The sequence below is a fragment of the Heptranchias perlo genome, chromosome 4, assembly GCF_035084215.1.
Source record: "Heptranchias perlo isolate sHepPer1 chromosome 4, sHepPer1.hap1, whole genome shotgun sequence".
NCBI classification, from domain to species: Eukaryota; Metazoa; Chordata; class Chondrichthyes; order Hexanchiformes; family Hexanchidae; genus Heptranchias; species Heptranchias perlo.
In genome coordinates this window covers 98,469,949-98,496,211 of record NC_090328.1, presented here as the reverse complement: position 1 = coordinate 98,496,211, position 26,263 = coordinate 98,469,949, and the positions used below count along the sequence as shown (strand labels likewise).

Below are 26,263 nucleotides of genomic sequence, written 5' to 3'. Positions count from 1 at the left end.
AGTAAGTGCATTCGTTAATTTAATTAGCAGGAGCTGCAGCGATCGTTGCTACACCGTTCTGCGCAAGTTCTGGCCCATTAGTGGCCACAAACATCGGAGTGAGAACATATAAAGAGTGCCAGTTGATATGTGCAAATCATCTTGTTGACGGGACATCACACACTCTCACACCTCCTTCTTCAAGGAAAGAATTCCCAAAGTTGTTGCAACAAGGCACTGAACAGCCAATCACAGAAACTTAAGCATATGAGTGCTGCAAACTCCAGGTTTTGTGTGAACATCCTGGAGGCAGCTGCAAAGTCAAATAGGAGGATCTGATATTGGTGATTATCCCCAACGATGGGAAGCATCAGGAACTGATGTTGCAAATAAATTGCCAGATGGAAGTGATTGCCCTTGACCGTGACCAATCTCTGAATAGACTACCTGAACGATTAGGAGATGGGAATGACCATGTAGAGCTTTGACTTCTGAGAAATGTATGCAACAGGCTCAGATCCTGGATAGATCAGAACCCTAAATTATTTTGTAGAACCAAAAACAATCAAGTAAAATCCCTTCATTTCCTGGCCTGCCAGAACTTCCTCTAATTCCCAAACATTTGGGGATCCCAACTCAAAATGTGATGGTTTAGCCCCACTCCAGAGTAGCTTCCCTCGGCACTTACAACTATGTTACTTTCCCAACCTCAGTGAGGTTCAAACAGCAACATCATTGGTCAGCAATCAGAAGAGGACCAATAACTGGTTTGGGCTTTTGACCACAATATGACACTTTGTGGACCTGACCCAGCCTCAGTCTGCATTACAAAGAATGTACAGCACAAAAACAAACCATTCGGCCCAATAGGTCCATACCGGTGTTAATGCTCCATGTGAGGCTCCTCCTACCCTTCTTCTTCTAACCCAATCAACATATCCTTCTAATCCCTTCTCCTTTATGTGTTTATCTCACTTCCCCTTAAATGCTAGCCACCTCAACTACTCCTTGTGGTAGCGAGTGCCACATTCTTACCACTCTCTGGGTGAAGAAGTTTCTCCTGAATTCCCTATTGGATTTGTTAGTGACTGTCATATTTATGACCCCTAGTTTTGGTCTCCCCCGCAAATGGAAACATTTTCTCTACGTCTGCGCTAACAAATCTTTTCATAATCTTAAAGACCTCTATCAGGTCATCCCTCAGTCTTCTCTTTTCTAGAGAAAAGACCCCAGCCTATTCAATCTTTTCTGTTGGTTATAATCTCTCATTTCCTGTATCATCCTAGAAAATCTTTTTTGCATCTTCTCCAGTGCCTCTATATCCTTTTAATAGTATGGAGACCAGAAATGTTCACAGTACTCCAAATGTGGCCTAACCAAGGTTCTGTACAAGTTTAGCATAATTTCTTTGCTTTTCAATTCTATCCATCTAGAAATGAGCCCCAGTGCTTTGGTTTGCTAGGTTTCTTTTTTAAAAAAAGTATAATCCTACGTCACCACTTTTAATGATTTTTGTATCTGTACCCCTAAATCCCTCTGCTCCTCTACTCCTTTTATTTTCCAAGGAATCTGGAGCAATCTGTTCCACTGGGTCACATGGCCCCTCAATATAACTGAATCGCTTGAGGTACAATTATAGCCCTCCAACAGAACCTCAAGCTGAAAAGGTGCATTCCAACAATCCTGCATCTCCAAAAGATTAACTGTAACTGAAAAAAGAGAACCAAGCATGTTGGCAAATGAGAATGCTCTGGGTCCTCACTCATTCATCCAGGGCATCCAGTGTGACTTGGTAACCCTACCTGTGGAACATCTTTGATCAAAAAGGGACAATCCCTAATAACCACCTGCATCACCTCACTGGATCAAAAACCTTGCACCACAAATATGGTGCAAAACTATCTTCACCTGGATCCCTTCGCATCACAAGTCGACTCATTGGACTCCCTAGTCTCATGCTGGGCAGCAATTTAATTTTCAGGTTAATCTGAAGCACAACAAAATCAGCTAAAAAAAGGATGACAATTTTTAATTGGCACAGTGAACCCACCAAGACAACGGTAAGCTAGCCATCAGGAGTGGTTATCGTCTTGTACATTATACTGAACAAGGTAGCAGAGAATTGCCAGTGCCCATGGAGTCAACATTTACAGAGGAAGAGGAGAAATGGGGCAAGAGAAAGTGCAATACCCAATTTTAAGCAGCAATTAGAGTTTATACGAAGCTTATACAGGGGGGGGGGGGGGGGGAAATCTATTTTACCATCAATATTTGTGTTTCCGTTCATGTTGGATCAAACGGATCTTACGCTCACAGGGCGATGACAAAGCACCCATTACTGGTTGTTGGAGGCCAATCATCTCAGCCCCAGGACATTGCTGCAGGAGTTCTTCAGGGCAGTGTCCTAGGCCCAACCATCTTCTGCTGCTTCATCATTGCACAGTGTTCAGTTCCATTCGCAACCCCTCAGATAATGAAGCAGTCCGTGCCCGCATGCAGCAAGACCTGAACAACATCCAGGCTTGGGCTCATAAGTGGCAAGTAACATTCGCGCCAGACAAGTGCCAGGCAATGACCATCTCCAACAAGAGAGAGTCTAACCACCTCCCCTTGACATTCAATGGCATTACCATCGCCGAATCTCCCACCATCAACATCCTGGGGGTCACCATTGACCAGAAACTTAACTGGACCAGCCACATAAATACTGTGGCTACAAGAGCAGGTCAGAGGCTGGGTATTCTGCCACAAGTGACTCACCTCCTGACTCCCCAAAGCCTTTCCACCATCTACAAGGCACAAGTCAGGAGTGTGATGGAATACTCCCCACTTGCCTGGATGAGTGCAGCTTCAACAACACTCAAGATCCACTACACCATTCAGGACAAAGCAGCCGACTTGATTGGCACCCCATCCACCACCCTAAACATTCACTCCCTTCACCACTGGCGCATCGTGGCTGCAGTGTGTACCATCCCACAGGATGCTCTGCAGCAACTCACCAAGCCTTCTTTGGCATATGTCCTCATATCAATGTCCTTGTTCTAGAGGAGGAGGAGAAGCAGCAGGAAAGGTATTTATGAATATAAGAACATAAGAAATAGGAGCAGTAGGACATACGGCCCCTCGAGGCTGCTCCGCCATTCAATAAGATCATGGCTGATTTTCGACCTCAACTCCACTATCCCGCCCTATCCCCATATCCCTTGATTCCTTTTGAGTCCAAAAATCTATCGATCTCAGCCCTGAATATACACAATGACTGAGCATCCACAGCCCTTTGGGGTGAAGAATTCCAAAAATTCACATCCTTCTGAGTGAAGAAATTTCTCATCTCAGCCCTAAATGACTGTCCTCTTATCCTGAGACTATGCCCCCTACTTCTAGACTCTTCGGCCAGGGGAAACAGCCTCTCAGCATTTACCCTGTCAAGCCTCCTCAGAATCTTATATGTTTCAATGAGACCAACTCTCATTCTTTTAAACTCCAGAGGCCCATTCTATTCAATCTCTCCTCATAGGACAACCCTCTCATCCCAGGAATCAATCTAGTGAACCTTCATTGCACTGCCTCTAAGGCAAGTATATCCTTCCTTAGGTGAGAAAACCAAAACTGTACACAGTACTCCAGGTGTGGTCTCACCAAAGCCCTGTACAATTGCAGCAAGACTTCCTTACTCTTGTACGCCAACCCCCTTGCAATAAAGGCCACCATACCATTTGCCTTCCTAATTGCTTGCTGTACCTGCATTTAACTTTGTGTTTCGTGTACAAGCACACCCAAATCCCTCCAAACACCAACATTTAATAGTTTCTCACCATTTAAAAAATATTTTGTTTTTCTATTCTTCCTACTGAAGTGAATAACCTCACATTTCCCCACATTATATTCCATTTGCCACCTTCTTGCCCACTCACTAACCTGTTTCTATCCCTTTGCAGACTCTGTGTCCTCCTCACAGCGTATGTTCCCACCTAGCTTTGTATCGTCAGCAAACTTGGACACATTACTCTCGGTCCCTTCATCTAAATCATTAATATTGATTGTAAATAGCTGAGGCCCAAGCACTGATCCTTGCAGCACCCCACTAGTTACAGCCTGCCAATCTGAAAATGACCCGTTTATTACCACTCTGTTTTCTGTCCGTTACTCAATCCTCTATTGATGCGAATATATTACCCACTTATCTTATGTAACAGCCTTTTGTGTGGCACTTTATCAAATGCCTTTTGAAAATCCAAATATACTACATTCACTGGTTCTCCTTTATCTACTCCGCTAGTTATATCCTCAAAAAACTCTAATTGATTTGTCAAACACGATTTCCCTTTCATAAAACCACATTGCCTCTGCCTAATCATGTTATGATTTTCTAAGTGCCCCATTATGACATCCTTAATAATGGATTCCAGCATTTTCCAGACTACTGATGTCAGACTAACTGATCTGTAGTTCCCTGTTTTCTCTCACCCTCCTTTCTTGAATAGCAGTGTTACATTTGCTACCTTCCAATCAACTGGGACTATTCTAGAATCTAGGGAATTTTGGAAGATCAAAACCAATGCATCCACTATCTCTGCAGCCACCTCTTTTAGAACCCTAGGATGTAGGCCATCAGGTCCAGGGGATTTGTCAGCTTTTAGTCCCATTAATTTCTCCAGTACTTTTTCCTTACTAATATTAATGACTAAGTTCTTCACTCTCATTGGACCATTGGTTCTCCATTATTTCTGGTATGATTTTTGTGTTTAATGTCTCTGCCATTTCATTATTCCCCATTATAATTTCTCCTGTCTCAACCTCTAAGGGACCCATGTCTACTTTCGCTACTCTCTTCCTTTTTACATACTTGTAGAAGCTCTTACAATCCATTTTTATATTTCTGCTAGTTTATTCTCATATTCTATTTTCTCTATCAATTTTTTGGTCATCCTTTCCTGGTTTCTAAAACTCTCCCAAATCCTCAAGCCTACTCTTCTTGGCAACATTATAAGTATCTTCTTTTAATCTAATACCATCCTTAACTTCTTTAGTTAGTCACGGATGGCTCACTTTTCACGTGAGTTTTTATTGCTCAATGGAATGTATATTCGTTGAGAATTATGAAATATTTCTTTAAATGTTCGCCATTGCTTACCTACCTTCATACCTTTTAATCTAATTTCCCAATCAACCATAGCCAACTTGCCACTCATACCTATGTAATTGGCTTTAAGTTTAAGACCCTAGTTTTGGACTTAAGTACGTTACACTCAAACTCATCATATTATGATCACTCTGCCCAAGAGGATCCTTTACTATGAGATTACTAATTAACCCTGTCTCATTACACAAGACAAGATCTAAAATAACCTGTTCCCTGGGAGGTTCCACAACTTATTGTTCTAGGAAACTGTCTCATATCATTCTATGAACCCATCTTCCAAACTACTTTTGCCAATTTGATTTGCCCAGTCTATATGAAGATTGAAGTCCCCCGCAATCATTGCATTACCTTTGTTACAAGCTCCTCTTATTTCTTGATTAATGCTCTGTCCAACAGTATATCTACTCTTAGGGGGCCTATAAACTACTCCCACCAGTGTTTTCTGCCCCTTGTTATTTCTTATCTCCAGCCATACTGATTCCACTTCCTGATCTTCCGAGCCAAGATCCTTTCTCACTACTGTCTTTATCTCATCCTTCAATATCAGGACTACCCCCTCCTTTTCCACTTTGTCTGTCTTTTCGAAACTTCAAGTGCCCTGGAATATTTAGTTCCCAACCTTGGTCACCTTACAACCATGTCTCAGTAATGGCTACTAGATCAAATGTATTTATCTCTATTTGTGCCATTAATTCATCTATCTTGATATGAATGCTTCATGCATTCAGGTAAAGCACCTTTAATTTTAACTTTTTACTATTTTTCTCTGATTAGACCTTATTTACTGATGCACTATTACTGTTAAACTCTCTGTCCCTTCCTGACATTTCTTCCTGGTCGATTATGAGGAGGAAGAGGATGATCGAGGAACCTGAGCATGATCCTGCCCTATCTTCCTCTGCCCCAATCCCCTCTAACTCAGCCCCTGTGGCACTTACTTCCTCACTCCCAAGCACCAGCTCTGATACTTTCATCTGGGGGGAATTAAACAGTGTGCGTGAGGGTGTGGCAATCAGTGATTCACAGAGCACGAGGGAACCAGAAGCATGGAGGGTGGACGAGGATCTGCCACTTTCCCAGTGGAGGTTGAGAAGAAGGTTGCCAATAACTTTGGAGTTGTGGATCCCAGAACACATGGGTATGTGCCTGAAAAGAAGAATGTTTGAAGACCTACGTGCAGGTTCTGAGGTCATTTATGTGGATTTTTGGCAACTGACAGGTGTGGTTCTCGAGTCTACAGCTGTCCTTTGCAGCAATATCACAGAAACTTTCTCTTGTTGCAGGCACCAATAGTGGCAGCTTCATTGGAATCTGCGCCAGTTCCCCAGCTAAGAAGTGGCCACGGACTAGTCAGTGTCTCCACCTCCATGGAAGCATGGTCTGCAGCTTTGGTGGCAATACAGGGGAGAATAGACAGCAGCCTGCATAGCGGCTATCAGACCATGGAGATCGCAGTGTCGCAGGGTATTCAAGATCTGATAACTGCCATCAGATCAGCATCCTGCTGATCATTGGGACCACAGATCCAGGGCCCAGTGGAATGGCGATGGCTGGAGTCTACCTGGCTGATACTGCCATCTCTCAGGCCAGACCTCCGTCCTTCCCTGTCTGAGCACCAAGCCAGTGGATTGTGAAAGGTGACACCAGGCTGCCCAGGAGCAAGCTCCAGAGATGCAGCCAGCAGCAGCTCCGTGCTAGGAACAAGCTGCCAAGATACGAGGGCCACCTCAGTCTCATGGGCCTTTTGTAGAGCAGGAGGAGCCAACCATCAACTGCAATGCTAGCCATCAGGTAGCACTTAAAAGAAGCATGAGAATAGATTTTAAAAAAGGCACATAAAGGCACCCAGGGAAGCATGGTGTAACCAAGTAGAATGTGAACTCATGTGGTGTTTTGTTACTGATGGAGGTTAGAGTCATACAGGAAAAAGTACACTGCTTTGATCCTGATATCTTCACTCAGGCGATAATGATTGACACGGCCCCGTAGGGGCAACGAGGGCTGATGTGTTGTCATGTTTTAGGATGGGTAATGGATTGAGGGAATGTTCCTTTATTTGAAAGTGGGGGAGAAAGAGATAAGGCTCTAGTGTCAAAGGTAGACTGTGTTGCACAGAGGAGAATTATTCAGTGATGACACTTGCTGTGATGTCCTCCTCTAGATAATGGCATACAAAGGTGTGCCTGTAGGGAATGCCATACCTGTTATTGACGAGCCCTCACTGCAGGTGGGGTGGGAAAGAGGGCGGCAAAAATTTGCCGGTGGTCTGTCTCTATAAGCAGCAGAAGCAAGTCCCGCTGCCTGTGGGCGGAATGGCAAAAAAATACTTCAGAAAGTATTTCCCAAATTCAGATAACTGTATTTGAAATCTCCAAACTCTTCTGTGTCAGGAATTCCTCACTTACGCCTTGACCATTTGTTCCTGGCAGCTGCTGCACCTTATAAGGCTGAGTCTATCGAGTACTTTAGGAAATTGGGAGCTGCAGTGCCACTGGTACTTACTATGATGTATTCAAATGAGGTCAGCCCAGACTCGGCATGCGAATCACAGGAAGACCCACAAAGTTCAAGGGAACTCGGGAGAAGCATTTCAATGGCAGATATCAGGTAGATTCCTGGCTAAAAAATATTGCGGTGCAGGATATAAAGTGTTAATGTGTTGAAATTCACCCCCATGGTCTTGATGAATGGGAAGAAGAAACGTCCAATTTTCCCATTACAGTTATTTTGAATGATGCAAAGAGTCAGTCACATAGAATGACCACTGATATCATTGAGCCCATCCTGTAAACAGACTGGATCCTATCACAACAACAAAAAAGGTAATGACGAGATTTGCATAGCTGCTCTGGAAAAGCTTCCATCAAGAAGAGGGAATTGAGAGTTATAGAGATATTAACACACTGCTGGGTCTTATTTTTCCTGGGCAGGTGAGGAAAGGAATTTCACTCCTGAAATTAGTAAATACCAGCCTACCAAAGTTTAATGAATTGGTCTGGAATTCTATTTCATTCTCTGCTATTTTAGCAGAGGCATCAGCCGATTTGTTTTAAAAATGTATTTGCAAATTAATGGAAGGGTTGGTCTAAATTTTATATGGTATGCTCTTAAGGCCCAGGAATAGTAAAAGCTTGGACATTCCAGCTATCGAATTATTGGGGGTGATTTTTGTGTGATGCGCATATTGAGCAGGCATTGGCAGGGTGTGCTCTGCACCCACCTGAAAGAATCAATAAATCCTGTTGTCCTGGCTGGAAGAGAATCTGTTGGATATATATGGCCTGTATGTGCAAAAGAAGAGAGGCCCTGAAATACTTCTGTATATCTACATTGAAGGTGATTGCATTCTGCCCCATTGACCAACATTTTGCAGAAAGCATAGAACAAAGACTTAAATCCTCAAAGCATTAGTCAGTGGATTTGTTTTATCCATGCGAAGTAATACATTTTGGTAGGAAGAACGAGGAGAGGCAATATAAACTGAAGGGTACAATTCTAAAGGGGATGCAGGAACAGAGACACTTGGGGGTATATGTGCACAGGTTGTTGAAGGCAGCAGGGCAGGTTGAGAAAGCAGTTAAAAAAGCATACGGGATCCTGGGCTTTATAAATAGCGGCATAGAGTACAAATGCAAGGATGATGAACCTTTACAGCAGTGAGGAGGGATGATATGGTAGAAGGATCATCAAATGAGGCAATATGGGTTGAGCTAAGAAACAAAAAAGGGTCAGTCACATTACTGGGAGCGTACTATTGGCCCCCAAATAGTCAGAGGGAGATAGAAGAGCGAATATGTAAGCAAATTTCTGAGAAGCGCAAAAAGAGTAGGGCAGTAATAGCAGGGGATTTCAACTACCCTAATATTAACTGGGATACAAACAGTGTGAAGGATACGCAGGGTGCAAAATTCTTAAATTACATTCAGGGAACTTTCTTAGCAAGCCCAACAAGAGTGGGGGCAGTTCTGGATTTAGTTTTAGGAAATAAGGCTGAGCAGGTAGAAGGGGTATCAGTGGGAGAGCATTTTGGTGGTAGTGATCATAATTCAGTTTTAGCATAGTTATGGAAAAGGACAAAGATAGAACAGGAGTTAAAGTTCTCAATTGGAGAAAGGCCAATTTTACTAAGCTAAGAAGTGATTCAGCAAAAGTGGACTGGAAACAGCTACTTGAAGGTACATCTGTGTCAGAGCAGTGGGAGGCATTCAAGGGAGAGATTGTAAGGGTGCAGAACAAACGTAACCCCACAAAAAGGGATCGGGCTGCCAAATCTAGAGCCCCCTGGATATCAAGGAGCATACAGGATAAGATAAGGCAGAAAAGGAAAGCTTAAGTCAGACACCGAGAACTCAATACTACAGAAATATAAAGAGTATAAAAAGTGCGGGGGTGAAATTAAAAAGGAAATTAGGAAAGGAAAGAGAGGGCATGAAAAAATACTGACAAGTAAAATCAAGGAAAATCCAAAGAAGTTTTATAAATATGTTAAGAGCAAGAGGATAACTAAGGAAAGAGTAGGGCCTGCCTATTAGAGGCCAAAAAGGCAACCTATGTGTGGAGGCAGAAGATGTGGTTCTTAATGAAAACTTTGTGTCTGAGTTCACAAAAGAGAGGGGCGATGCAGACATTGTAGTTAAGGAGGAGTATGAAATGTTGGATGGGATAAACTTATTGAGAGAAGTATTAAGGGGATTAGCATATTTGAAAGTAGATAAATCACCAGGGCTGAATGAAATGTATCCCAGGCTGTTAAGAGAAGCAAGGGAGAAATAGCGGAGGCTCTGACCATCATTTTCCAATCCTCACTGGATACAGGCGTGGTGCCCGAGGATTGGAGGACTGCTAACATTGTACCATTGTTTAAAAAGGGAGCGAGGGATTGAGTAATTACAGGCCAGTCAGTCTAACGTTGGTGGGTGGGCAAATTATTGGAATCAATTCTGAGGGACAGGATAAGCCGTCACTTAGAAAGGCACGGAGTAATCAAGGACAGTCAGCATGGATTTGTTAAGGGAAGGTCGTATCTCACTAACTGGAGTGAATTTTTTGAGGAGGTAACAAGGAGGGTCGATGAGGGTAGTGCATTTGATGTAGTCTACATGAATTTTAGCAAGGCTTTTGACAAGGTCCCACATGGCAGACTGGTCAAAAAAGTACAAGCCCATGGGATCCAAGGGAGAGTGGCAAGTTGGATCCAAAATTGGCTCAGTGGCAGGAAGCAAAGGGTAATAGTCGACGGGTGCTTTTGTGACTGGAAGGCTGTTTCCAGCGGAGTTCCACAGGGTTCAGTACTAGGTTCCTTGCTTTTGTGATACATATAAATGATTTGGACTTAAACGTAGGAGGCATGATTAAGAAGTTTGCAGATGATACAAAAATTGGCTGTGTGGTTGATAGTGAGGAGGAAAGCTGTAGACTGCAGGATGACATCAATGGACTGGTCAGGTGGGCAGAAAAGTGGCAAATAGAATTCAATCCGGAGAAGTATTAGGTAACGCATTTGGGGAGGGCAAACAAGGGAAGGGAGTACACAATAAATGTGAGGATACTGAAAGGTGTAGAGGAAGTGAGGGACCATGGAGTGCATGTCCACAGATCCCTGAAGGTAGCAGGACAGGTAGATAAGGTGGTCAAGAAGGCATATGGAATACTTTCCTTTATTAGCCGAGGCACAGAATATAAGAACAGGAAGGTTATGCAGGAACTGTATAAAACACTGGTTAGGTCACGGCTCGAGTACTGCGTACAGTTCTGGTGACCACATCATAGTAAGTATGTAATTGCACTAGAGAGTACAGAGGAGTTTTACGAGGATGTTGCAAGGACTAGAGAATTTTAGCTACAAGGAAAGTTTGGATAGGCTGGGGTTGTTCTCTTTGGAACAGAGGAGGCTGAGAGATGATTTAATTGAAGTGTATAAAATTATCGGGGCCTAGATTGAATGGATAGGAAGGACCTATTTCCCTTAGCAGAGAAGTCAATAACCAGGGGGCATAGATTTAAAGTGATTGGTAGAAGGATTAGAATGGAGCAGAGGAGAAATTTTTTCACCCAGAGGGGGTCTGGAACTCACTGCCAGAAAGGATGGTAGAGGCAGAAACCCTTAACTCATTTAAAAAGTACCTGGATGTGCACCTGAAGTGCCGTGACCTACAAGGCTATGGACCAAGTGCTAGAAAGTGGGATTAGGTTGGGTGGCTCATTTTCGGCCGGCGCGGACACAAAGTGCTGAATGGCCTCCTTCTGTGCTGTAAATTTACTGATTCCATGAACACTGGTTCGGTTATAACTGGAGTATTGTGTCCAATTCTGGGCACCGCACTTTGGGAAGGATGTGAAAGCCTTAGAGAGGGTGCAGAAAAGATTTACTCAAATGATTCCAGGGATGAGGGACTTCAGTTACGTGGATAGAATGGAGAAGCTGGGGTTGTTCTCCTTAGAGCAGAGAAGGTTGACAGGAGATTTGATAGAGGCATTTAAAAACATGAAGGGTCTGGACAGAGTAGATAGAGAGAAACTGTTCCCGTTGGCAGAAGGGTCGAGGCCTAGAGGAGACAGATATATGGTGATTGGCAAAAGAACCAAAGGCAACATGCGGAAAAACTTTTTCACACAGTGAGTGGTTAGGATCTGGAATGCGCTGCCCGAGGGGGTGGTGGAAGCAGATTCAATCATGACTTTCAAAAGGGAACTGGATAAGTACTTGAAAGGAAAAAATTTGCAGGGCTACAGGGTAAGAGTGGGGGAAGTGGGAATAGCTTGATTGCTCTTGGAGAGCCAGCACGGACTCGATGGGCCAAATGGCCTCCTTCTGTGCTGTAACCCTTCTGTGAATTGGCATATGGCCTGTATCAGGCTTAAATTTGTTGAGCTGCCAGCCCGAAATGCAACCCCTATAGGCAGCTTGCTGATTGGAAGGTTGGGACATCCAGCAGGTGGCTGCTGCTTAAAGGCATCCAGTAGCACCTTAAAGGGGAGGTGCTTTTATAGTGGTGGACAGCGACTAGTGACACTGTGCATCAGCAGGCAAAGTGACTTTGAACAGGGCCCCCAAGTTCCCTGATGCAGCAGTGGAGGTGTTGATTGAACACATGACAAAGCAGCCCGCTTGACTGGCACCCCATCCACCACCGGCGCTGCAGTGTGTACCATCCACAGGATGCACTGCAGCAACTCGCCAAGGCTTCTTCGACAGTACCTCCCAAACCCGCGACCTCTACCACCTAGAAGGACAAGGGCAGTAGGCACATGAGAACAACACCACCTGCACATTCCCCTCCAAGTCACACACCATCCTGACTTGGAAATATATCGCCGTTCCTTCATCATCGCTGGATCAAAATCCTGGAACTCCCTACCCAACAGCACTGTGGGAGAAGCTTCACCGCACGGATTCTGGCGGTTCGAGAAGGCCGCTCACCATCACCTTCTCAAGGGCAATTAGGGATGGGCAATAAATGCTGGCCTTGCCAACGACGCCCACATCCCATGAACGAATAAAAAAAACTTAAAGCCACAATGCTAATATACCAAAATTCTATATTTCAGATTTAGTCACAATGTTGGATTGCTATTCTCTGAGTTTCAATCTCTCTCACGTGAAAGATAACGGCGCATACACCAAACCCAATCGTGCATTCTGACAACACAAAAGGTGACGCTACTCACTTAAAAATGAATAAATACAGCATCGCAATCATTTTGGCCAATTTTCCTTATGAGCAGCAACCTGAATTGTTTCATCATCCTCTCTCGATGATCTTTTCATCCAGCTAGCACTTTGGAGGCTAATCTTGCCAGTCCCCTTTCCACCCCACTCACCCCACCCACTACTGCCCCCTTGGACTTTGCCAGCAGAAGACACCTTCCCTTTCCTGATTTCCCCGCAGCATATCCATTCACTCACAAACAAGGCTCAAGCCGTCCATTTTCTTATTGTGTATGAGTGGACTGACATCCTGGTTTTGACTGAAACACAGGTGACAACACCATGCTCCTTACTGAAGCCTCCTTGCCTGGCTATACTTTTCACCACCTACCCCGCCCAAACTGCTGCAGTGGCAATGTGGCCCTCATCACCAAATCACACCTTGATCTGAATCCCTACTTCGCTGGCATTTTCTCCTCCTCTGAGCACCACCCTCACCTCTCCTTTAAAATCCTCTTTGTCTACCCACCCCCCCAAGATTTTCACCGGGATATCCTCCCTCAGCAACTTCTCATCCTCTGTGATTTCAATCTTCATCTCAACTCCAATTGCCCTCTCATATCCATGTCTTTGTCACCTCCAGACTCTACTATTCCAATGCTCTCCTGGCCGGCTTCCCAGTTCTCCACATTCCGCAAACTTCAGCTCATCCAAAACTCTGCTGCCCATGTCCTATCCACTCACCCAAGTCCTTGCTGACCAACATTGTCTCCCAGACTCCGAACGTTTCAAATTTAAAATTTTCATCCTCGTATTGAAATCCCTTCACGACTTTGTCCTTCCCTATATCTGTAACCTCCTCCAGCCCGACAGCCACCTCCAAACTCTCCATTTCTCTGACTCTGGCCCCTTGTGCATCCCCTCACTTCACCCCATCATTCGCAGCCGTGCCTTCAGTTATCTCGGCCACACACTCTGGAATTCCTTCCCTAAACCCCTTTGGCGCGACACCTCCCTCTCCTCCTTTAAGGTCCTCCTTAAAACCCAACTCTGAGCAAGCTTTTGGTCATTCCTCATATTATCTCTTCCTTTTTCGGTGTCCATTTTTGTCTGATTACACCTCTGTGAAGCATCTTGGGGTGTTTTGCAACGTTAAAGGCACTATATAAATGCAAGTAGTGTTAACTGTATGAGTTATATCAATTAGTGTTAATTGTATTCAGGTGGTGGGTATCAATTGGGGACTCTCTTGTATCCTTTTTATAGAAGAGCTTATCTAGGGTGTGGTGTGTGTGTAAGGGGAAGATCTGTGAATAAAAGCTTGGAAGCAACTAAAGACCAGGCTCTAGTATTCTATCCTTCACCACATGGCCATCCAATTTTAACAAGTAGTTGTAGTTTTTAATACACTAAAGCTTCATACCATTCCCTTCTCAGTCATATACTGAAACAGATAAAAAAATTCTTTCCATAATGCAATTGTAATGCTAATGGCAGATTGCAATCATCTGTTTCAGCCATCCTCACTCTTAAAAAGCAACCTGTTAATTCAAAAGGAAGGTCACCACCATCCAACAACATTCTTGCAATCAACCAAAAAGTAACCCCATACTGTTTTCGAATCAATTGCAATTTCCCAATAAATGTGCATTAAATGCTCATACTGCTGTATGAACACTGCACAGGCATGGAGCAAAAAACTGCTGCTAGAGTAGAAAGTGAATAAAACCACCTATAAAATCAACAGAAATCCCAAATCTAAGTATTCAAGATGTCTGCTTAGCCTCAGAGTTCAGATGGCTATTATAATCAGAGCAGAGTTCAAACATTTTCACATCACAAGTGTCCCTCGAATCTATCTGTGATCACTACCGGTTATCCTTACTCACTAATGTCCTTGTCCCATTAGGAGTGCAAGCACATTAAGCAATGTCAACTCACGTAAGCAGGATCATACTGGCCAACAATTAGTACTTCCAGCAATGGGTATTCAGGTCTCCTTGAAACTGACAACAGCCCTATCCCATCAACAGGTACAAAACCATGACAGCACATACACTTCGATAAAGTCAGAGGAAATCAGAGGACTGTTCTATACAAATGCCCTCGGGACCACATGAGCCATGACTACATTGTGGCCCGCACAGACCTTGCTCTACACATGCTTTGCCTGATGATAACCTACAGTAAACAAATTCACGCAATTCTCATTACTCATAGTATACCCACTATAATGCAACACGACCCCCCATCACCACAAACTGGAACTTCTGGATGAAAGAATGAATATTAAGATTAGGCAATGATAAAACAGTCAAGACAGATAAACTGTCACAACCAACCTTAGCTACAGGCTCAAATATGGAACTAGACCTCTCTATGTTTCTACCTAGTTCTGTTTATTAAACAAAGATAATGGACACTACATGGAAACTGCTCTATAGAGTGAGAAATCACAGCCACATAACAAGTCTTATAAAAATCACAAGGTAAGACAGCATTGAAAGTAATACCACAGGGGATCTATGTTTTTCTTAAAAATAAAAGTCTGACGGAAAATAAAATGGTTCAAATACAAAGGCTGGAAGCAGTCATGTAAAGAGATTAAAAAGCATGACTTAAATTAACAAATACAGCTCTGTTAAGCAAAAGATCAAAACACACAAGATGCAGCACGTACAAGTTACCACATGCCTCTTGCTACATCTTTGTAGCCTTTCTTCGTACTTAATTTACCCCACCTAGATTCATATACAATTCCAGGTCTCCAGCAAACTGACAAGAGGGGGTGAAATGTCTACACATTGAGATTAGAAATACTTCTCCTGTCTGGATATTTTAATGGAATACAAACAAGACAGAAAAAAGGAAAGTATTCTCATGTAAGATAATTTATTACAGAGAGGGTAAGCAAATCAGAACACAACTGTCCAAAGGACTGTAATTAAGTTCAAGGAAATTGAATAAAAGGATTTTAAAAAATCAGTACAAAGCATTATTTCAAACACATTTCAGCACACCTCTAGTGCCAAATTCCATTTATGTCAATTTCAGATTTTTTGTTTAAACCAGGGATGACAAACCCGATAGCTGTGAGTAAATGTACCAGTGTGTTACTGAGCCATATGCACCAGAAAGGCCCAGGTTTGCTGCTAGACCAGTGCTCAATTTGCTGATTTCAGCATGGGCAGCAACAGGGGCAGTACAATTTGCTTTGAATCGCTGGGCGAATGAGGGGGAAACGAATACATAAAAGCTAGAGCAAAGAGTTGTGAGTTTTCTATCTCCAGATACTGGAGAGATAATTGAATACTATGGACCACTGCATTTACAGCACAAACTGTGGGCAATGTATGGTATTGAAGGCAGTGCCAAATTACAATTTCCTCATGGATTTTCAGGATAACCCATCAAGTCGGACATTTCTACCTGCCAAATGCTAGAGAAATATGTCACTATATTCTACTGTTTACCAAGTCTCAAAATAATGTATTGAGTAGAATAGTAATTTGCTCCAAAGAGACCAGACTGCAGTATAATTTATAGCTGACATGCTGGAGTGTAGAAATAATTGTCATTTTTATTGTGCATTATGTTACATTATTAATGATTATAATAACTTTTGCCACTTGTTGAAAAAGCAATCCATGGCAACATTAATCTTAAAATAGAAGTGACATACCAAGAGGGTAGCACCTCTGAGCAGTGAGTGACTGTACCCTTCAGGATGGTTCATTGGTGAATGTCCCACACATCACCCACAGTTCTCACTGTGGTTGTAAGTAGCTGCTTACACCCAGCAGTGGCCATACCTCAGCAAACTGTCTTTGGTGATATGCTAAACCGAGAAAATATCTGATGACAGCTGCTACCAACAAAAAGCACATCTCACCCTATGTTTTGTGCATGAAGACTTATCTGGAAGATCCTGGGGAGGAGGCTGGCTCAGCTAGCTCAATGCCATAGCTGTTGTATACCAAGAGCAGCACTCAAGAAGTTTTGAATTTTTGGCTCTCCATATGGATAGATGCAACTGATGGAAAGCTTCAGAGTACTCAGTTGATAATCAGAGGCTGCATCCCAAACCCTGACAGCTATCTTTTGTGAACACTGGACCAAGTACTAAAGGACGATAGAATGGAACAGCAGCAGCTTAAGTCTCTTACGTTTAAATTCACTCCTGCAAAGTTGGATGATCGGAGTAGGTGGACAGCACAAGTCCTGCTGCAATGGGTAGGTGTTGAAGAGATAGGTATAGTGACACTGAATGACAAGCCCCAACTCACATGTAGGTGCCAAAGGATACTGGCAGTACGATAGAGGCTGAAAGTAAATGCCTGCAGCATTTTGCGTATTTCAGCTGCCTTCCTCAGGAATCAGACAACGAGGGGTTCAGAAAAGGTGACCAAAAGTAAACTGCCTACTTTCACTACTGATCCCCATAACAAATAGTTGATAATCACAGCAACCAGGTATTAGGTGTCAGGAACATCAGAACCCTGCATGGCTGTACATCGAAGTTACAACATGGAAACGGGTCATTTGCCCAACTTGTCCATGTCGGTTTACCTTCCACGCGAAGGTACCCTGCAGCTTCCTTTGGTCTTCTAAAGAATTAACAATACCTCCTATTTTGGTACCATCTTCAAATTTCGACCCTCTCGACCTATACACAAATCATTCCTGTACACAGGTAATAGAAATGGTCCCAGAACAGAACCCTGTGGGACACGACAACCACTCTAAAACTGCTCTTAATTCCTACGCTGTTTTCTACATTCTAATCAATTTTTAATCCAGTTTGGTATCCTCCCCCTAATTCAATATCCCGTAATCTTCTCTAGTAACCTCCCACGTGGTACCTTGTCAAAAGTTTTCCTGAACTGCGTGCACTGCATTTCCCCCATCTATTCACGTCTGTTACCTCCTCAAAGAATTCTATGATGTTTGTCAAACACGATTGTCCCTTTCCCACTAAACATGCATTTTGCAAATCACTGCTGCTCATGTACCAACTGCAACAAATTACAATGTAGTAAAAGAGGAGTTCTACAGCAATCGTGGCTATATCAGCCAACAATCTCATAGTAATGGTCAACTTCAATGCTTATGTTACATACAATACTGCAACCTGGAATAAACAGCATTGGAACACCAATGGCTTTTTGCTACTTTCCAACTGTATGGAGTGCCAGTTGGTAATAATCAACACTATTTTTTGCCAGTCAGCTAAGCATAAAACCATGAATTCACCTTCACCGGACTACAGTATTATCCAACATCAGGACGTCAAGATCACCAGTCAATTCTTGACATCAACTATTCGATCACCACCCAATCTGCTTAAAGCTATCAATCAGCATTCAGCCAGAAGAATGCATACAACGCCTTGATATTAAATTGTAAACAATTTTACAACACCAAGTTATAGTCCAACGATTTTTATTTGAAATCTACAAGCTTTCGGAGGCTTCCTCCTTCCTCAGGTAAATGTCAAGAGCTCCTTGAAGCCTACGCATTTATACATATAGAACAATACATGGTGTTTACAGACTGCCCCTGCAACTGCCCGTTGCCAAGGCAATCACCGTGTTCAGACAGAGAGGTGTCACCTACAGATCCTGCTCGACGATTTTGCGTTGTCGTGTGTCTCGAAGGCCGCCTTGGAGAACGCTTACCCGAAGATCGGTGGCTGAATGTCCCTGACTGCTGAAGTGTTCCCCGACTGGGAGGGAACTTCGGGTAAGCGTTCTCCAAGGCGGCCTTTGAGACACACGACAACGCAAAATCGTCGAGCAGAAATTGATAGGCAAGTTCCGCACCCATGAGGACGGCCTCAACCGGGATCTTGGGTTCATGTCACGCTACACGTTACCCCACCAGCGAACAAAAGCTATCTGTTTTTAATATAATGGGTCATTTGCTGGCTTTCTCTACCTTCCGGATGTTTCTGCCTCTCTCTTTGTTTGTTTTCCTGTTTGTTTTTTTGTTGAATGTGTATTCGGGGGTATTAAATGGTTGAAAGACCCCAATGTCAGCACCCATGCATCTTTGAAGGGCAAGACCAAACTTCAATGCCAGAAAACACCAACTTTTAGTAGAAGATTCTTAAAAAAGCTTCTTACATTAGCATAACTAAGACCATTCATTGATGCCAGCAAGCAACAGCACCAGGTATGATTTAATGTGCATCACCTGGAAATCAAAGTGCTGTATGCTGAAAAACCGCAAGCCTTTAACGACGAATTGGCTGACACACAAAAGAAAACTCGTTATTATGCCTAGTATCACATGGTGCAAATAAACTTGAGGCAAATGCAGAACAAATGGGATAAATTCTGACCGTTACAGGAGTTAGGCAAAACATTTTGTATGATCATATACAATGAAAAACAACCAAATACACACGTCAAACAGACAGTAGCAGACCCAAATTGTGTTCCAATGTATGGATGTGCTGCCACTTAATTCTATGAGCTTACATCACGCTACAAGTTGACTTCCCCTAAAACCATTACATGGGGTGGGGTAACAAATATTTTTAAATCTTTCATGGGAACTTCTTCAAAACTGGTATGTTGATTTGGTCTATATATCTTTTCAAACATTAAACAGATCTGGCCTATTCTCCCTACAAGTATTAACAAGTTAAATGTGGAGGCACCGCCACCTATACAGTTGACAACACAATAAATCCAATACATGGCACCAATCAAGTTTTGTGACTTGGGCTTGGGCTATAGTGAAAACGTTTACTGGAAACTAAAATCGGGTGGGGTGTAAAACGGGCTGCCGTTCCATTCCCGTCAGTTTCCCACCAGGAGGGTTAGATTAACATTATCCCCATCGACCATCCGCTGTAGATAGCTGCTGTTATAGCCAATGGATACCTAATTACAGCTGTGATAGAATACTGCCAGACTGCCACTGGTAGTCTTTAGCTAAGTGGCAAAAAAAAGTTTAATAATCTCATTTAAAAATAGCGAATTCTGGCAACAGCTTTGCTCTAATAGGTGCCAGCAAGATGTTTTGTCACATGGGGCTCAACTGCTGTGTCGCAACAATGCAAAACATGGGTTGGCATTTGCAAATCAGCATATAATACGTTAGTGGTCCTTCACCTGCCACAGGGGAACTGGGCAGAAGCTAGATGATTCCTTGCTGGAGGGAGACATTTTTTTAGATGCAAGTCTCCCTGGCCCAATTTCCCACAATTCCATTAGAACAACATTGACAAAAATTTCAGACAACTGAACACTACTCAGGATAGAGACAAAAAAAAATTCTATTAATTCCTAAGCAGTTTGCACACTTTGTCCTTAATCTGCTGGATGAACATTTCATTATTCAACCAACATCTTTCAGAATCAGAGACAAATAAAAATATTCCTCAAGAAAGCAATCATCCTCAACGAGACCGCTCGGCAATGAATGATGCAGTGACTCCCATTGTGCAAATTTAGACTGGGCATACTGATTCTGAAAGGAGCATCTATTCTCAAAACATCAATATACGTACTATGATTTTCACATTCACACTGCAGTTAGTTTCTTGCTATGGTTTTAGCAAAGCACTAATAGCGGACATGTGAAATGTTTGCACTACGTCCACCTGAACCATGAAAAACAACTTGCTGTATACGTATAGACTTTATGTATCTAGAGAGAGAGCATATTCAGCTGTACAACATTAGGAAGTATTGTCAATGGCACCAGTGAAAGCAATTTGAGGTGAATTAAAGAGTACCATACAAACAACATCTTGGCTTAATTGTGTATTTTACCCTAGCCTATATAATAGTATTAATTACCAAATAGCCTATTAACAATACCGAAAGCATGGTCTCCTACTGTTACACACCACATCCCAAATAATCTATTCCAAGATCAGCCAGTACTAACTTATTGGAAAATATATCTCCCAACCATATCCTTTAGCTGGACTCAAAAGGGAAATTTTGACCAAATAGGCCATTGGTATCAAACTTCAATTAACAGTAGTCTATTTTCAAAACAATCCAAAAGTAACTTGCAGAGTTTCAGAAGTCTGTAGGACACTGAACATTCTAGCATTCGCACTTTAGAAAAAGAAACAAATTGAGCCATATGGATATCTCCAAGGTGCGAACAGCTCTTCTCGCAGAACAAGATGAGGCCAGGAGCTTGTGTCTAGATGTTAGGAAGTGTTTGAGAATAGTTGCCAATATTTCCCTCCCTGCTGCGAGGGAGCATTCAATCGCCAATCATATCTTACCTCTCAATTTTCTATTTAAAAGTCATTATCCATTTAAAAATCATTCCAGACCCGCTACAAATGGTGCTGTACAATTCTCCCAGCAACACGAAGCTAATGCTGGCTTTGAAGTAAAAAGACTTTCAACACAATTTCTCATTTTCTGTCCCAAAATAAATCTCGAGATTCATATCAGAAATACATTTTAGCCGTTACAATTACATAGGAACAGGAGTAAGCCATTCAGCCCCTCAAGCCTATTCTGCCATTCTATTAGATCATGGCTGATCTGTACCTTAAGAAACAATCCGTTGTAAACACGTCTAAAACTGCCAAAATTAATTTTACTCCAGTTGATCTGGCATTAACATATTCCTTGTTAATTAAATATTTTACATGGTGGCATCAAATCTGTTAAGAGACCTGTGCAGACTGACAAATAAGGGCTCATCTTCTCAAAGGTACAACTGCTTTATAGACTATAAAGGGGCAAGGGAACTTTGCAATTGAATTCTCCTAATCAGGACATCTATTTAATATGTCAATGCAATAGTTGTCAAGCTTAGACTTCCTAGCCTCCTAGCAAACTTGTGAATTCTTCAAGCCACATTCCCACTGATTCTAAACAAACTTAAAGAGCTGGCAGCAAGTGTACAATTGCAAATTTGTATTTGCATGGTAAGAATGGACAGAGGTAAAGAAATTTGTAGTGAAAGTGCAACCATCAAGCATCCATCTTCTCCAAGTAAAAACTGCCAAACAAGTTTTTTAAAAATTCAAGTCTCAATTCTCTTAAGTATTTCAGTGAGTCATTGCCAGATCTCAAAATAACCTCTCTCATTCAAACAAATCACAAGTCAGGTTCAATTTAAAAATGGTAAAACTACTGCAACACAAGAATACAAGAAGCATAAAGTTTTGTTTCAATTATATACAAAACTAAGTTTGAAGTCGAAAATTAGTGACTTGCAATGCAGCCTGCAGATACTCAAAATATATGGTTTAATTCTCATCCATTGCATAAAAACATATTTAATAACATCTCATGACCACACTGGTAATTAAATGTAAGATTGCTTTAAACAAAAAGATAGCAATGTAATATAACGGTTTAAATTACTGCTACTTTCTGGCTGGAGGCAAATTTTAAGTTAAAAATGTCATGGGAATTGGCTTGGATGTACAGTGTAAGTAAAATTTGAAAATTCCAGTATCAAGTTTGTTTGTTTCTTACATGGTATCAAAAACTGAACAGCATTTTAATAAAGCCGCCTTTGCTGGGCATGTTTGAAGTTGAGGAGCTTCACAGCACTTTTTAAAGCTCCATTTGAATCTTTTATTTTTAACTCAAGCTATTTATCAGCCTTCCAGAGAGGTATCCTACGTTAACCGAACTGCTCACAATAATCCAGAACAATATAGAGACTTACAGTGTAAAACTACAAAGAACCTGGGAACAGACAGCATGGAACAAGTAAAAGCCAGTTATCAATCAACTCTCTTTCTTCAACACTACCGTGGATATTACTCCATCTTCTACTTACTTTACTTTGTGAATAAATACTCCTTAATTCCTTCCGCCCCCCAACCCCGAAAAAAATCAAACAAAACTGCAGAATATTTATCCATCCCCGCATCTACCCTTTTAACCCATGGCCAGCTATCCTATACATTCTCTGCCCATCCAGTCAAAGAATCCTAGAAATTTTGGTACAGTATGCAACCGTTTGGTCCATCATGCCTTTGCGCATGTTTCATGAAACACTTGATCATCTCACCAAATCCTTTCCCAACTAGGTATTCATGCATTCTATTTTTGAATTTAACATCAATTGGTACTGCTGAAAGTCCAATCCATATATTCACTATAATGGAGGAAAATATAACTTACAATTTAGCCACTCATTGTTATTTATTTTTACTTAGATTTTGCTCACAGCCTACATGACCTGTTCAAAAACTGGTTTCCTCACACTTAAATCCATCCCAAAATCAACTTTAAATGAGAACTTTTGATCTGCAGGAAAATAACAAAGTATCAATGTTTTTCAAAACCCTGAATTCTCTGCTTTTTTATACATGAACGTGTATTTTTTTACAGTTGTACAAAGTCCAAGTTGATTGTTGATGTGCTTTATTGGGTGATATGATCAATAATGTTAGCTATGCCATATCCAAGTTTCTTAGTTCACTAAGTGGTGGGGACTGATCGACTTTACCCAATTTTGTAATCACCATGAAATTTATTTCTAGAACTTGACAACACTTGAGAAACCTAAGGGAAGGGCCACGGCTCAAAGCGGCATGGTTGAAAAGAGTAGGAGTGAAAACAAGTTGGATCAAGTAGAGATTAGTTGTCGGCAAGCTCAGGCTTTAAAAGGCCTATGTAGACTAGGAAGGCAGTTCCAACAATTTTGGGGGTATCTTGAGAAAAGAAAAACTGCAGCAGCAACTGCAGTGGGCAAATGAGTCATCACACAAAAAAAGTATTTGGTTCTTGACTGGGGCAGAGATCGCAGCATATAGAAGCTAAGTAGTTTTACAGCTAGCACGTGACCCATGTGATCTTCTAGACTGGTTTCAATCGCCTGAGGGGTTCGGAGAGGAATTTTCCACAATAATCTTTTCCTTATTGACCCCAGGTATTTTTGCCTGTCCTCGGAGGCTAGATGGCTGCAGGGAATTTGGGGGGGGGGGGGGAAGGAGAGGAGAAAAAGGCTAGTCATGACTGTGGGGCAGGCTAGTCTTTTCCTGCCCATCATTTTTGTATGTTCGTATGTTGACAGTTTTCACTTGGGTAAGGGGAGTGGTGTGCATCACACTTTCAGCACAACCACCTCCCATTTTACAAGTGACCCAATAATGAACCTGTATTGTTTACATCATAACAGAAAAAGGTTTATCCACCATTTCCCCTTCCCAACACTTTCTCCACCTCCCCTATGAAAATAATGCCCATTTAAACAGCATGAATTCATGCTACAAGATACATGGTAATCCGGGTAAAGGCTACATTGGGCTGTCAGTGTTTAATACTTTAATATTCCTGGCCCCTGATTCTAGTGATTCCCATTATTATTGCTGTCCTCCTGGCTCACGGCAGCACCTTCATGCTCCCACCCCCACAGCAGCTGCGTTGTTTTGACGGCGGCGAGTCCCAGAGGCCCGAGGCTGAGGCCTTGCGCGGGGGAGGGCTCGACCTCACTCAGGCGGTCCTCGGCCCCGGGCTTCCGTCACCATCACCTCACACCAGTCCCCCCCCCCCGCGAAGGCGCTGCTCCAATCCCCCGACCTCCCGTAAAAAGGGGTTGCCCACCTGCGGCGAAGTGCAGCGGCGTGGATTTCCTGCCCGCCATGTCCTTGGCGTTCACATTGCCTGAGTCCACCAGTCGCTTCACCCGCAAAACGTCACCGTTCCTGCAGGCCTCGAACAGCTCGCGGCCCGAGTCACTCACCGCCCCGCCGCCGCCACCACCCCCCGCCGCGCCGCCTCCGGCTGCCGCTGCCGTCGCCCCCAGAACCGGGGAGGTGGTGTTACCGCCGGTGAATCCGGGTGAGTCGGGCCTGTCGGAAGCCGGAGCCGTGGTCGAAGTCGGGCCCGGGTCCGAGGCGCTGGGAGAGAGCTGACTCCGCCGCGCCGCCATCTTCCACCGTCACTGCAGCAACGCCAGCTGACGTCACTGAGTGGACGCCACTGCGCACGTACCGAACGCCAGGCCCCGGGCGGGAGTGCGCACGTACCGAACGCCAGGCCAGGGGCGGGAGTGCGCACGTACCGAACGCCAGGCCCCGGGCGGGAGTGCGCACGTACCGAACGCCAGGCCAGGGGCGGGAGTGCGCACGTACGGAATGGGTGGGGATCTCTCAGGGTTGTGATTGGCGTGAGGCCAAATTTCCAATCAGTGCTGGGGCACGGCGGCACTGAGCACCGATTGCTCATGCGTACCAGTCCTGGCATGTTCTAGTGTTGTATTTAGGATGCCAGTTGCATTAATGGGAGGGTAGGGGGTGAGGTGCTTCTGGATGGATGAACTATTATGGGCTCAGTGGTCTTTTTTCTCCAATTGGAATTGCTTGACGAAGAAAGACCACAGTCCATCTAGTTCGCCTTCCACCATCCTGGTAGTTGCATGAAAGAACTCGTTTTTCAAATATAGGAATCACATTAGCTATTCTCCAGTGTCCTGGCAGTATTCCCTTTTCTAATCAATTTCTATATATATATAAAATAGTGCCTCTGCTTTCTCTTCCCTAACTTCCTTTAATATGTGCGGATACAATCCATCCAGACCAGGGGTCTTATCCCCTCTTAAGTTTGATTATGATGTGGAGATGCCGGTGATGGACTGGGGTGGACAAATGTAAGGAATCTTACAACACCAGGATATAGTCCAACAATTTTATTTGAAATCACAAGCTTTCGGAGGCTTCCTCCTTCGTCACCTGATGAAGGAGGAAGCCTCCGAAAGCTTGTGATTTCAAATAAAGCTGTTGGACTATAACCTGGTGTTGTAAGATTCCTTACATAAGTTTGATTAGATTATCAATTATCACTCTCCCTTTCTTAAATGTCTTTATATCTTTTTTGATTTCTTCTAATGTCATGCCCACCATGTTAGTCTCCCTGATAAAAACTGAGACAAAGTAATTATTTAATATTTCCGCCATTTCACTGTCATTACCTGTGAGTTTATCGTCTGCATCCCTTATTGGCCCTATCCCATCCTGATTTTTCTTTTGTTATTTATATGTCTGTAGAATATTTTGCTATTTTTATATTCCTTGATAATATAATTTCATAGTTTCTTTTTGCCTTCCTAGTTGTTTTTTATTACCTCTTTCCTAACCTTTTTGTATTCCCTTTTGTCATCCTCCTTTGTTGTCTATGCACTTAGTGTATGCCTTTTTCTTTAGTTTCAATTTTGCCCTTATGTCTCTATTCATCCATGGTGTGTCATTACTGACTAGTTTGCCCTTGCTATTTTGGGATATATTTCTCCTGGGCTCTATTGATCACTGTTTTAAATGTTTCCCACTGCTGTTCTCTTTCTTTATCAGTATATTCTTCCCATTTATTTTCCTTAGTTCCATTTTCATCCCCTTGAAAATCAGCTTTTTTCCAATGTATTACTTTGGTCTTTATCCTACTTATGTCCTTCTCAATCTTTATCTTAAACTTATTATGTTGTTATCGCTATTGCCTAGATGTTCCCCTAGGCTTACTTCTCTTATCTGTCCTGGTTCATTTCCCATTACT

General features: G+C 42.8%; 1 protein-coding gene across 3 annotated transcripts in view; it reads right to left on the bottom strand.

The window, feature by feature from the left end:
• tnksa (tankyrase, TRF1-interacting ankyrin-related ADP-ribose polymerase a) overlaps positions 1 to 24,650 on the bottom strand; it is a 144,351-nt gene extending 119,701 nt beyond the window's left edge. For all 3 annotated transcript variants that reach the window (XM_067983374.1, XM_067983376.1, XM_067983375.1), the window contains exon 1: positions 24,323 to 24,650. In XM_067983374.1, the coding sequence (XP_067839475.1) occupies positions 24,323 to 24,650 (328 nt within the window). The remainder of the gene's footprint in view (positions 1 to 24,322) is intronic.
• Positions 24,651 to 26,263: the final 1,613 nt, after the last annotated feature.